General features: G+C 42.3%; 1 protein-coding gene across 4 annotated transcripts in view; it reads left to right on the top strand.

The window, feature by feature from the left end:
* Positions 1-14,395, top strand: part of Phactr2 (phosphatase and actin regulator 2) — a 120,902-nt gene that overhangs the window by 61,986 nt on the left and 44,521 nt on the right. For 2 of the 4 annotated variants that reach the window (XM_059272724.1, XM_059272725.1), the window contains exons 4-5: positions 3,717-3,875; positions 13,343-13,880. In XM_059272724.1, the coding sequence (XP_059128707.1) occupies positions 3,717-3,875; positions 13,343-13,880 (697 nt within the window). The remainder of the gene's footprint in view (positions 1-3,716; positions 3,876-13,342; positions 13,881-14,395) is intronic. The other 2 variants (XM_059272726.1, XM_059272727.1) reach the window with 1 other exon arrangement.

The following is a 14,395-nucleotide window of genomic DNA, read 5'->3' on the forward strand; positions in this document are numbered from 1 at the left end:
CCAGTTTTCAGTCAAGTGCTAGAGAACATAGTTTTCTATTTTCTCATTTTAGCCGTCATCTTCCCCAGAACAATTATCCTGAGAATCCCTGTCTGAGCGACCGGATATTGCTGTTGTTTTGTGACAACCTCTCACCATCAATGAGGACGCACTTGTGGCCTCTGTCTTCTTGACATTGCTGAAGCTCTTGACAGGGCATGCCAGTCATGAGTTTCATCGCGTGGACCACATAGACCTTTTAATTCCCTTCAGCTGCTATGGCTGTGACTTCACCCCACCCTGTCCTGTAACCTCTGTCTCGGCTATGATTATTATTCCTTTCAGATTGGGTTTTTCACACCAAGCTGAACTTCAATCTAAAAGTTCACCAAATGATCTTCCCTCCTGAGAAGCCCTCGCAAATGCTCCATTCCACGTCAGTCCCTATTGACTTCCTTGCCTCCATCTTTTCTCGAGTCTATAACATGAGGGCACACAAGGGTCTTACCTGCTTGCCTGACATCTGCTTTCCATACATTCTAGTGTGGTTCCCCCTCCTGAAGAATCACTTTTTTTTTTTTTTTTTTTGGTCACATGTGACTTTCTCTGTGTCATGGTTCCTCTACTTTTACTTCGAGCTGAACATCATTTTGTGAGTTCCCCTTACTTTGCAGTCACACTTTTCCAATGTTTGTCACCTGTCCCTACAGCCTAGGCCTGGCTCAGCACCATCTTCTCTTTCTGGGCTTATATTTTGCTTGCATAGCTTCCTATATCAGGGGTTGAGATTTCTAGGAAAGCTTTCAAGGTATAGACGCCACTCACTTTAGTATCTTTAGTAGGTTTCGTGAAATATGAGTATTTCCTACAAATGGTCTTTTTTCTGACATTACTCTTATATGCATTATTTTCATTTCATGACTCAGTGTAAGCACCTTCCCACATGACTTTTTCTGCCATGCATACTATTATGATAATATTCAAGTTTTTCTATAGTTGTTCTTTTCTAGTGCTTTAAAAATAAGTTATTTAACCTGATAAAAATATGATCACTTAAAATTGCATTAAATTATTATTGACTTGACTTTAGGATTCTACTAACGATAATCAGAAATCCCAAATAAAACCTTTATTTGAATTCATTTAAAAGTAAGGATTTATATATAAAGAAGTGGGATTTTTTTCTGTTTTGTTTGGAACTGTCCATTTTATATTACTTTTATTTTATCAGTGTATTGTATGTTCCTTTTTCCTTTTTTTTAAACTAATTGCTTCAAGTCCCATAAGTTTTACCTAATATTATTGAAATTGTGAAGGTTCATTTGTAATGGCATTGTCTTCTGTTACTGTCTGTTTTACTTTTCTATAGGAATCAGAATATAGGGCCTTAGGGAGTACGTGATTGAGTGACAATTCTATTTTCATTTTCAACATGGCATAATTCCATATTTATTTTATCTGTGGAAATGTTGTGGTCTTTTTTTTTTTTTTTGACAAGAAGGCCTGTGAATTTTATGAAGGAAATCAGTGAAAATTTGAGAAATAATTTATTTTTCAAGACAGGGTTTTTCTATGCAGTTCTAGCTGTCCTGGAACTCATTCTGTAGACCAGGCTGGCCTCAGACTTAGAGATCTACCTGTCTCTGCCTCCTAAGTGCTGGGATTAAAGGCATACACCACCACTGCCTGGCTATGATCTCAATTTTGTAATGATTGCCAAGAAATTAATTTAAAAAACTGCATAGAAACAACTCTGCTAATAAATTTCTTCAAAATAGTTTAAATCAAAACTTTGGTTCCTTAATTTTCCCTTGTGGTGGTAGCAGAGCCTCTTACATGTTTCTATGTATTGGAATAATTACTGGGATAATCCTTCCAAGCACCAGTGACTTCTGCAAATCCCTTGAATTTTAAACAACTTCAGGACTTACAACAGTCCAGGAGATAAAATTAGTCGTTATGGTTTAGAATATGTGAGGAATTCCACTTTAAGCAGTACATTTTAAAAGTTCTCTTTTAACCAGCTTTTTAATGTATGTTCTTTAGCTATAATTTTCTTCCCATAACAAAGAAAATTTAAAAAAAATGAAATCAGCCTTAAGACCATATTTTTCCTGAACAATGGTAACAGTTACACTGCTGTGTAGAGTGTGGACATCATAGTCTAACATGCTCACAGTTACACTGCTGTGTAGAGTGTAGACACTGTCTAACATGCTCAGTTACACTGCTGTGTAGAGTGTGGACATCATAGTCTAACATGTTCACAGTTACACTGCTGTGTAGAGTGTAGACGTCATTGTCTAACATGCTCACAGTTACACTGCTGTGTAGAGTGTGGACATCATCATCTAACATGCTCACAGTTACACTGCTGTGTAGAGTGTGGACATCATCATCTAACATGCTCACAGTTGCACTGCTGTGTAGAGTGTGGACATCATCATCTAACATGCTCACAGTTACACTGCTGTGTAGAGTGTGGACATCATCGACTAACATGCTCACAGTTACACTGCTGTGTAGAGTGTAGACATCATCATCTAACATGCTCACAGTTACACTGCTGTGTAGAGTGTAGACATCATCGTCTAACATGCTCACAGTTACACTGCTGTGTAGAGTGTGGACATCATAGTCTAACATGCTCAGTTACACTGCTGTGTAGAGTGTAGACACTGTCTAACATGTTCACAGTTACACTGCTGTGTAGAGTGTAGACATCATTGTCTAACATGTTCACAGTTACACTGCTGTGTAGAGTGTAGACACTGTCTAACATGCTCACAGTTACACTGCTGTGTAGAGTGTGGACATTATCATCTAACATGCTCACAGTTACACTGCTGTGTGGAGTGTAGACATCATCGACTAACATGCTCACAGTTACACTACTGTGTAGAGTGTAGACACTGTCTAACATGCTCACAGTTACACTGCTGTGTTGAGTGTGGACATCATCATCTAACATGCTCACAGTTACACTGCTGTGTAGAGTGTGGACATCATCGTCTAACATGTTCACAGTTACACTGCTGTGTAGAGTGTAGACATCATCGTCTAACATGTTCACAGTTACACTGCTGTGTAGAGTGTAGACATCATCGTCTAACATGCTCAGTTACACTGCTATGTAGAGTGTAGACATCATCGTCTAACATGCTCACAGTTACACTGCTGTGTAGAGTGTGGAGATCATCATCTAACATGCTCAGTTACACTGCTGTGTAGAGTGTAGACACTGTCTAACATACTGAGCAGATGCTGGTGCCTGGAAATCTTCCTTCCTATCATTTATTGTCTGTGTGTGTAAGTGCATTTCATGTTATTTGTATATTGCATTCACATTGTGGTTTTGACATGTTACAATGTTTGTTCCATTTTCCAGATCATTCCTTCATTCAGTTTCTGGATGCAAAACAAACACTTAAGTGTTTACTTCAACAAAACCTACACACAAGGACAGAGGAACTCTGCTGGTCTGGGGTGCTGTGTGATTAGGGTGGCCACACCTGATGTCGTGAAATGGAACAGGACTCCCCCTCCATTGTTGCTTTCCCTTGAAACCAAAGACTTTCTACCTCTTTCCTTATAAAGAAATTTGTTGGGAAAAGATGGTGATTTGGTTCCCAGGGACAGAAACAGGAACCCAGATCCTACAGTCCTAGTAAATGGGAAAAATAATTTTTAAAGAAAGCCATCAAGTTAGACATCGAGGTGTTTCTTTCCAATTTTAGATGGAGATGTAACAGTTAACTTTGAAAATTCAAACGGGCACATGATACACATCGGAGAGGAATCTTCCCAGGAGGAGAATGTAGGGAAACCCGAAGAAGGGAATGGCTCTGTGTGTGAGAAAATACCACCTCGGGAGGAAAAGGCAGAAGATAAGAAAGGTAAAATAAAGAGAATCCTGTATTATCTCCTGTAGAGCAGCCCAGCATTGAGTAAAACCAGGAGCCTGCAGAGAGGAGGCTTGCCAATTGGGAGAAGAGAGGAAAGGAGCCCAGGAAAGAGAGACAGCGTGGCCTCCTCAGGTGGACACGTCTGTTTATAACTATGCCGTCTGCTTTTGTGGTAATAAGGAGAGCTAATTAATGGTACTGATCACAAGGACTGGACCCTTCAGGCATTATATTCACCTGGAAATGATCTCCTGTTCTTAAAAGCTTTCCCTCAAGGTGAAAAACACAAGCAGTCGGAAAATTGTTGTCACCTGTAGCTGGGCCACGGGAGCTGCTCAACAAGGGGCCATGCATCTCTCAGCCTAGACTCCCTCTCTGACAGCAGGAAGTAGCTGATGCTTCCGTACACCCCAGTATTCTAAGTTCTAGACATTTCTAAGCTACACCAAGGAGGAGTTCCATAAAGAGCTGTGGTTTCCATGCCACTTTCTCTGTGATCTACCGATGAGTTTGGAAATCTCACAATATGCCAGAAGCAATTAAACTATTCCCACAAAGGGTTCTTTAAAATCTTTGGTTTCTAGAGTGTGCTCAGAGTCAGATACTGTAAATACCTGTCTATTGGGGTCCTCCAGAGTGTTCATGAATACCTAACAGTGGATCCACCATGCAAGCCTTATACTTATGTAAACCTTGAGCTGATATCCTATAGGGAAAAGTTTAGGCAAAACAATTCTAAATAGATTTTGCCATGTGCATAGGAAGAGATCTTCAGGAAATAGTATATTTCCTGTTTTCTATAAGGTTTGTCTCTGAGTTGGTTGGTAACATTTGTCAATCTCTCTTGGATTGTGTAGATATTTTGAGAACTCTTAGAAGTTCCTTTAAGTGAATTTCTTCTCTTGATCCAAATCCTCCTACAGACACGAGGGAAAGGGTTTTTTTTATTAAGTTAACCTGTTAATGTGAAGTCATCTTCAGAAAACTGAAATGCTGTAATCATTTGCACATACAGTAATGAGCCTTCAAAAGCTTCAGTAAGCTATTGAAATTTATTAATTTGCTGTCCTCAGATGTTAAACACAGTATCTATGGGACTTTCCTTAATTGCTCCCAGTGAAAGCCTCTAGTTAAGTTTATTAACACTGATGATAAGAGATTAGCTTGTACTTTTAACGATGTTTTGGAAACAAAATGAGAGAGCAGACAGATTTTAAAGAGATCCCGTTCCAAGGAGTGAGTTTGGTTGGGAAGGGGACCGGTACCTGTTTTTATTTTCTCTCATACCAACTCTCCTGTCTCAACAAACCATTAAACTTCATGTCCATCTGTCCTTTGTCCCTAGTCCCTGTGGGTGTCATTCCACTCAGTGACTGGCCAGACTTAAAAGGAAGTGCTTCCTTATCAGCATGAGAACACGTTGCTGACAGGTTTACGTTAGTTAAACGGGCAGGCCTTGGTGTTCTACGGAAAAGATGGCAGACCTTCTAGGTCAGCAAATGGCTGAGAGAGGGTTTGTTTTCTTATCCCTCAAATTGGGACGTTTAGTTCTTTCTAGGCAAGGAAGTTACATGATCGCATCAGTACATGAGGAGAAGGAGATGCCAAGAGTGCTGGGGTGTCATGATGCGGCTGCTGTAGCTCCCTCTGTGTGAACAGAGCCCATGTGGAGCCGTGGCCACCAACCACGAGAGATATTAAGAAGGGAAGCCATTTTCTGAAGCTCAAAAGATTGTCACTCCTGAGTAATATCACAGAGAATTAGGTTAAATAGAAATTGCTTATCAATAAAGGCATGAATTTCTTTAGTCCTACACTTTTTAATCTAAAAAACCAGCCTGATTCACTTTTGCCTCTGTCTAAGAAAATAGTCAAAAGCAAAGTGCATGTCAGGTGCCATCCACCACCCTGGCTCTGTGGATGGCTTTGGTTCAGGCTATGTGGGTATTTCCGGGGTTTTGAAGGATCCTGATTCTACAGTTGGTATAGTGACCTTGGGCCTTTTATGGCAACACTGAACTTCTTCTTCAAGGTCTTCTAGGCTCTTGGCCTCCTATTATTTTTTCTCAGTAGATGTCCTTAGATATATGAGACACAAACTGATCTGCAGTCTGTTCCAGTATAACAACATGCAATCTGAAATTGTTCTACATTGTTTCCATGGTGTGATTGTGAAAGGCCTTTAGTGAAGGAGCAGTGCTCGATACTTGGTTGTTTCATGAACAGTCCTGAAAGACTAGCATGAGCAAAACTCTAGCAGAGGCCACAAAGAGAATGAATAGGGGCCTCTGTCCAAAAGCAGATCCCCCTAAGAGAACAGGTGGTTCACAGGCAATGGTCATGGAATGCAGAGTTCTGAGCAGGCCACGGTACCAAAGCCAGGGAACACTCAGTGGAGACCAGAGCTGTTTCTCTGTGCAGCATCTTTCCAAACCAAGTCCTAGGGGAGACAGAAAGGAGACAGGCAGGTAGACTAGAGGAACTGGAACCGAAATGCATCCCAGACCAGGTGCAGGACACATGTGGTCCTGGATTGCTCTAACGGTTGACCTCAGCCCTTTGCATAGATAGCCAAGCCTGGAGGTGGAGTGGACAGCTTGTTTCCCAGACTGCTGTTGTGAAGCCTCACGTCCTTCCAAAGCCAGAACGAACCGACAGCTCTCTCATAACATCCCCTTAAAAGGACAGTGTTCCATTACTCCACCATCAGTTTGTACAAAGCTTTTGAATCATGTATTCACAGTCAAAAATATAACCTAATTCATTACCACCCGCATATAAGTAAAGAGTGTTTACTGATTGTCAATACTATCAGCCAGTCACATTCATTGAACAGACATGACTTCTAAGGCATTGTACTTGATTAGATACAAATTTTCAGGTAGAAGGCAATTTTAATCTAGTTAGAAAAACATACTCTTTGTATAGTCACGTGAACATGCATACATCTTAGGGATCACTAGTGTGGTAGGCATTTACAGAGCGCTCTCATGGTAGAGTTGGGAGGCTAAAGAGGAATGCTCCATGGTCTCCAAAAAACTGCTAGGGTAGTAATTGGCAGTTTCAACTGTCAGTGAGTGAACCCACCTTTTCCCTCCAAGCCCAAAGTTGGACTGTTTTGGAGTCATTTTATTTATTTTATTTATGCTAGGGATTGAACTCGGGGTCTCACATAGGCTAAACGACGTGCTCTGAAACTTTAGCAGAAAGACCCAAAATGTCCCACTGGGCTTATAATATTGGGAAAAAAATCAAGACCCCAAGTATGCCAATCCACACTCTCCAGTGGACTGGGCTTGATCTCCATGCAAGGTCATGTGATAGAAACTAAAAAGTCACAGAGATGTGTTTAAAGAGTAGACTCAGGGCCTAGAGGTATGGCTCAGTGGATAAGTTACCTGTTATACAAAAAAGAGGACATGAATTAGGACCCCCAGGACCCACATAAAACCTGGTGTGATATTGCACATCTGTGACCCTAGCATGAGGTGGGGGATATGCAAAGACAGGAGGATCCCTGGACCTTGCTAGCCAGCTGCTCTGGCCAATATATGAGCTCTGGATTAAACGGCAGACCATTTCTTAAAAGGTGGAGAACGATTCAGCAGACACCTGACATTGGCCTCTGGTCTCTCTATACATATGTGCACATATGTGCACTCACATACATACACTAGATATACATACAAACACACTATAGATAAAGCATAATACACTTCTCCCCTATGTCAAGACTGTGCTTCGCATCATTCAAGAAGCTTGGGTGTTTAGCTGTGTGTCTCCTTACATCCTCAATTCTAGTGGAGTTCTCAGGCCACTTGGACCCCTGACTCATACCAGGTGGGTTGCAGGAAGCACAGCCTGTTGAAGGATAAGACCTAACATGACCAGAAAGGCAGAGTTACAAAGTTGACCCTCATAGATGCGAAGTGGCTTGAGCTGTAAGGCTGGATACAGGCAGAGATAGAACAGGCCAATTTGGACAGCCGTACTTGGTAAAGGTCATGGTTAGAGCAAGGAACTTTAAAACTTTAAAAGGGGGAACTTTAAAACATGAAGGTTTTATTGATTAGCTTCTGTAACTGAAATCATTATTTCAGCTAGACACATGGTTTGATTGACAGAGGATGGGGCTTAAGGGGGGGCGGGGAGCATCCTCACTTACTGGTGACCAGAATAAGAAACAAAGCAGAAGCCGGGCGGTGGTGGCACACCACCTTTAATCCCAGCACTCGGGAGGCAGAGGCAGGTGGATCTCTGTGAGTTCCAGGCCAGCCTGGGATACAGAGTGAGTTCCAGGAAAGGCGCAAAGCTACAACAGAGACACCCTGTCTTGAACCCCCCCCCCCGCAAAAAAAAAAGAAAGAAAGAAAGAAATGAAACAGAAAAAATGGTAATGGCATATTACATCTGCCATGCCTTTCTTGGTCACTCAAACATGGAAAGATCTATTCAGTAAGGGCTGATTAGTGTTGACACCGACTTTAGTTTTTGTTGTGATGAATATTAAAAGAGATACCACTTAGTGCTTTGGGCTGGAACCGTATTTTAATTTATTTCAGCCACTATTGCAAATAATACAGACGTGGGTACATAATCAACTGTCAGCCTCCCCAGAGCAATGCTTGCTTCTCCTCCAGCTCTCTTGGGGTCTTCTCTTCTTATATACAATTTCTTTCTATGAAATTGGTGCTTTGTCTTTTCGAAACTATTATGGAAGGGTACACTGTAAGGCTAAGTGAATTTTTTTTTTATTCTGCCCTTCGTGAACCTAAAGCTGTGGCTCTGATTGGAAGGGTGGAAGAAGTCACTGTAGAATTTGAAGCTGCCCTGCCCCGCTGGGGGAACAACAACAACAAAAAAAAAAAACACTCTGATGATAGAAAGTGACTGCCAAGTGCATTGTGTCACAAGCCGCCCCCAGAGTCTCCCAGAGTATAAAACATACATGATTATTGTGGCCACACTGAGACTCCTGGTAGATCGGGGGTGAGTTTTAAACGTAACCGGAAGTGCCGTTGTTACTGCAGCTGTCGGCTTCACCCATGAGGGTCCTTCACTTTTATTAGGTTGGCGATTGTGTTGCATTTCGCACTCATTGCCCATGTTGTCGTCCAGCAACAACAGAGCGGAGGCTGGAATAAGGATGATGACTAGTGCACATAGACACTGATCCTTGGTGTAAGTTCATCCTACTCACTTGTGTCACCCTTTTATGAAAGCAGTGACTGGTGGACCCCGAGAATTCTCCCAAGTATGTCTTTTAGTTTTTGTTTTGCCTCAAAACTCTGCTTCCTCTGGTGCAAACCCTGTCTGGTTCCCAAATGTCATAAAGCCATCTGTGTGTATCACTGTCGCCATGTCTTGCTCCTTGCTTTTCTATGGTGTGTGTCTGTATCAGTCTGCTCTGTTCACTTTCTCATTTGTAGAGAACACTGAAATCCACTCTGAAACACCGGCTGCTCCTGCTCTACCTCCTACAGCTCCTCCTAAGCCCAAACCCAAACCTAAACCCAAAAAATCTCCTGTGCCTCCCAAAGGGGCCACTGCTGGGGCCGGCCACAAAGGCGATGAAGTGCCTCCTAATAGGAAAAATGTCAAGGCTCCCAGTAAGCAGGCCCCTACCCTTCCACCCAAGCCAACAAGCCGAAACACACCCCGGGAGGCTGGTGAGTATGCCCTAGTGCATAATGGGGTAGAGTTCAGGATGTCGGGCTCTGGGATGGGCTCTGTAGCTTCTTCTGGGAGTGTGATCCTTTGTTGTCTCGGGGTGCAATACCAGTGAGTCACAAGAATCCCTTGGTAGCTATCTACCAAGAGAAGTTAACTTTGTTATCTTTGGAGTAACTGTGGACTGTTAATCTTGGTTTCCACAATCAATACCTAAGACTCACTCCTTTAGTGTGCCTGGGAGGGAGGCCGACCTGATGAACTATATCTCGGCCTTCTGCCCATGAGAGATTATGGCCGGCTTGTTTTCCTCTTTTAAAATCCCCTAGACTTTTGTGTTACAAATGTGACAGAGGTCTTTGACACATTTGCTGGATATAATATCTTCAGTTTTTCAATGTCCATAGTCGTCTGTCCTCTGGTAAATGATGAAAGGCTCATATACATTGTCAGCAACATCCCTCTACTTCCTACTCCACTTAGCATTATTTTGATGGATTGAGAGTTGTATGCTCAGTGCTGCCCTCTCACACCCACCCTAGACCATCAGGTCAAAGTGTCCCAGTGTGTTGCAGTTACACGCCGTCATTACAGATCATGAGTGGATGTTTGCAACTTCATATATTTTTCAACCTTACATGCTTAATGCAGAGTGCAGATTCCATTCTTCTCATGGAATAAAGATGCCACCCACCTATGTCATCTAACTTTTAAAAGGACATGAATCAAAATTCCCATGCTCAATGGCTTTTCCCCATTAATGTGTGCATAAAAATTCTTTTGTACTGTAACAAATCTTATTTCCCTTAAAATCAACAGTGGCTTTCCAGAAATTAACTACAAGGATTTGCCTTGGTGGTGTTCTTTTTCCTCTTGTAATTTATACTCGTCATACCGAAATTCAAAGCACGGTTTTATTGGCAATGTACAGCTCTCTGAGTGGAAGTAGACCTCTCCCTGGGTTCCTCTCTTCTGAGCTTTGATCTGTAGTGCACAGGCCTCTTCTAATCTCTCTAAAGTAAACTATTTCAGAATGATGAGCCAGCAGTACCTAAGGGTCATTGCCTTGGGGACTCAGTATCTTTTCATAGTGGAGTCTGTATGTCTCCCATGGCCTTACAAAGCCTATTGTGGTGTGTGAAGTGAGACAGACACTGAACTTCTAAATAAGGAAAATTCCCAAACCATCACATTGCCCTTGGGAATTGAGACCCTGTCTTGCACAGACTTCCTTCCTCGCTCCTTCTCTAGGTGGCGTGAGCTCACTGTAGACTCGGTTCAGATTCTGGGAAGAAAGCTGATGATAAAGACTAGACATAGCATTCATGGCATATCTGAGTTATCTATGTATACTTTCCGGAAGATTAAATATATACTTATGATGTTCCTAAAAGGATGGTAAACTAGAGAACTGTCATCTGTTGTATTAATGTAAAAGACTCAGGGGCCTTTCTATAAATGAATGTGACCTCCTTCTAGGACTGTCACCGAGAAGCAGGGGCAGCATTGAGGCTTTTGATTTTCCATTGCATTTCTTGCATTCTGAAAACAGCCGTCACCTAATTTTTTTTTCCTCTGAGTGTAGAGGCCCCATTGAACCACCTGTCAGTCTAGAACATCATTGGTTTTGCCAGGATTTTGTCTTTCTCATTGTTGCTATTAACAGTAATTTTTAACTCAGATGAAATTTCTTTTTTAAAGAAGGTTGTTCTCAACAAATCCCTCTCATGTTAGAAGAGACTTTAGAAGCAAAGATTACACATTGCCCCTTATCTACTTATTATCAACAAAAGGCTGGGATGCTAGGTTTTAAACCTTTCGAATATGGCTTGAATTTTCACTCCAGGCATTGGAAAAAAAGATATTTTTCTTTACAATGAGATGACACTAAATATTTTCTGTCCAAAAAAAATGAAAAATTTCAAAAATGTTAAAATTGACACTATTCGAATGGATATAAAAAAGAGATCTGTTTAAATTAATTAGGAAAATAGTTGGACATGTTTAAGCACAAGACCCTTCATGTCTTTGTTATTTAAAAAATCAATTTAGAGTGGGGTTAGATTTTTCTTAATATGGTTAATGAGTTTAACTTGTAATCAGAGATTATCCGGTTCATTAAGTCTATAGATAAGCCCAGGTTTGGCAAAGGGGAAATCCAGCTAGTGTGTGTATCTAAAAGAGTAATTACCCTAACCAGAGACTCCTTGTAAGCCCAAAGCTTGTCACTAAATAAGACGAGCTTCTTTACATGTCAAAATTAATGACATCATATGTCTCATTGTCTGTTCCTCTGTTTGTGCTTCATTTCAACTCTCTCATTGACGTCAATAAAGTTGCCTCCAGAGGTAAGTCACTGATACCTGTGTGATGTATGGGATGGCCTTGGAGTATTAACAAGACATTTATTGATAGTTGTGTCAAAAGGAAACTTTAGCGCCCTCTTAGGAAGGTAAGAATATGTAGCACTATGATAGAAGAGATATTCGGAGAAAATACAGATCAGAAAGGCCATGAAACAAATGAGTATTCACGTGGGATTTTAAATGGATATCCTAGGGTGACATAAAGAAAAATTAAAACATGTGCATGTAATAGAAAGAAAGAAAGAGAGAAAGAAAGGAAGGAAGGAAGGAAGAAAGAGGAAGGAAGGAAGGAAGGAAGGAAGGAAGGAAGGAAGGAAGGAAGGAAGGAAGGAAGGAAGGAAGGCAGGCTACCTAACTTGTTTTCCTGCAGATTACTTAGTTGATGTCAGCTCTATCCAGAAATCAGCAAAGGTGCTCTGGCTGCCCTTTGCAGACCTGCCTGGAACTTTAAAGAGTAAAAATAACTAGGTAGTCAAGGAGGTTGGGATTGGAAATTCTGGGACAAAGTTGAAGTGGTGTGCACTCATGGTCCCAGCTTCTCAGGAGGTAGAAACAAGTGAATCACTGGAGCCCAGGAGCTCAAAACCAGACTGAGTAACTGACAGAGGAGGACTGTCTCAGGAGCATGCGCATGAGGAACCACACAGACATAGACACGCATGCATACACACATTTGTGCATGTGCTACAAGTCATGTTCTTCCTCCTCAGATTATTTAGATTCTACCCATGTAAATACTTTTTTTTTAACCACAGCAACCATTTTTTTCCCTTGCATTTTGGTGTTTTGAGGAGGGGTGGCTTTCTGCTGTGACTGTCCCCTCTCTGTTCCCCCTCACTACAGCAGGTGGAAGTATAGGCCAGCAGGACAGACTTCCTCCCCCCGGAGCTTTGGGAACAGTTGCCTTGGAGTTTACCACTTTGAAGGTAGTGGGATAAATTAATTTGCTTGTGACCCAGAAAGAGGCTGGCAACATATACCCTGCTTCTTCTGAATATGGGCCACTTCTCCATCCCCAGAAAGAAACAAGGAAAGAATGTCATTGTGAAGTGCCCATTTGTGTCCTACAGCCCGCTTGCCGGTAGTGACTGTCCCCTTCATAGGACCAAGTGTCTTCTTCAGAGACTGTAAGAGTGGCTCAGGACAAAGAGCCGCTGTCCTGTTTAGCTGTTTCTGGTGAAGATGGAGGAGCGAGCTTCTTGCCCTTTTGTTTTATTTGAATGTCACTTGTTCCTTCTCACATGAGAGACCTGGAGGGGACAGAAAACAAGACCATTATCATTATTGACCAATTGTCTTAACATTCCTTGTTTCGATGTATTTTAAAGGGAGCATTTCAAATATCATTGGCAAATGCAACTTGGTCACTTAAAGAGTATTGCAGTCTTTGATTTTTAATGCAAAAAAATCTCTCTGTTTTAGCTGGTTCTTCTCACCCGAAGAAAGCAGCCGGCTCCAAAGCATCCGCCTCAGCCTCTGCCTCCTCCACCTCCTCTCGTCCCAAAGTGTCCAAGGAGTCAGTTGCTAGCAAAACGGGTGTCGTGGGGACCGCAAGGGGCAAGAAGAAAATTGGCAAGCAGCCGGCGGCCTCCCGACTGTCCTCAGACACCACCACTGCTGACACATCTGGTCTGAAAGGAGAGCCCTCAGACACCGGGATAGAGAGTCTCAAACAAGAAGAGACTGTTGCTGGAGCTGAGGAGCAGGCCACGGGCAAGTCCAAGGCTGCTGTCCTTCCACCTGCTGTGGCACCGCCGCCTTCCCCACCTGTCCTTCCTCTGCCCCTTGAGGATCAGGGCGTTGTTGCCTTGGACACTCCCATGGTCCCGGTCAGTGATGGACCTACCCTGCCTGGCTCTCCCTTAGACCCAAGTCAGCTCCTTTGGACTGAAGAGCAGGCGAACAGAACCACTCCGTTTTCAAGCGCTGGCTTAAGTGGTACCAGAGAACAGGCCCAATGGTGAGTTGGAACACAGACCCTATATTCTAAGTACCACAGGCCACTAGAGTATTTTCTTGGAATAAAGAATATAGTCTGCTCCTGTCTGTATTAAACCTGCTGGATGTTAGATAAACACACCCATAGTCTAATTGTGGAGTTCCCATAGGCTGTGTGGAAAATCTCAGTGATGATGCTAACACACATGCTTTAGCTCTGTGCCTTCCAAGGATGTTGAGAGCCTCTATCAGCATGGCTCATCATTCTTTTTCTTCTACCTTGACATCTCCCTTCTTTTTCCCTCTGGTACTTGTTTTCAACCTTGATCATTTGGTCCCAGATCATCCCTGCTTGCTCAGCTTCATCTCACTGTAACAAACTAGCTGTCTTCCCCAGGAAAAGTAAAACCAGCAGTAAAGAACTCTAAAATTCTGCATCTCCTCATACCAAGAATAGAATGACCCCTTCCTCCCCAGTTCTCCACTGAATCCTAATTTCTTCTGTGACGTCTTCTAATGCTTGTTGACAGACTGGTA

The sequence above is a fragment of the Peromyscus eremicus genome, chromosome 8b, assembly GCF_949786415.1.
Source record: "Peromyscus eremicus chromosome 8b, PerEre_H2_v1, whole genome shotgun sequence".
NCBI classification, from domain to species: Eukaryota; Metazoa; Chordata; class Mammalia; order Rodentia; family Cricetidae; genus Peromyscus; species Peromyscus eremicus.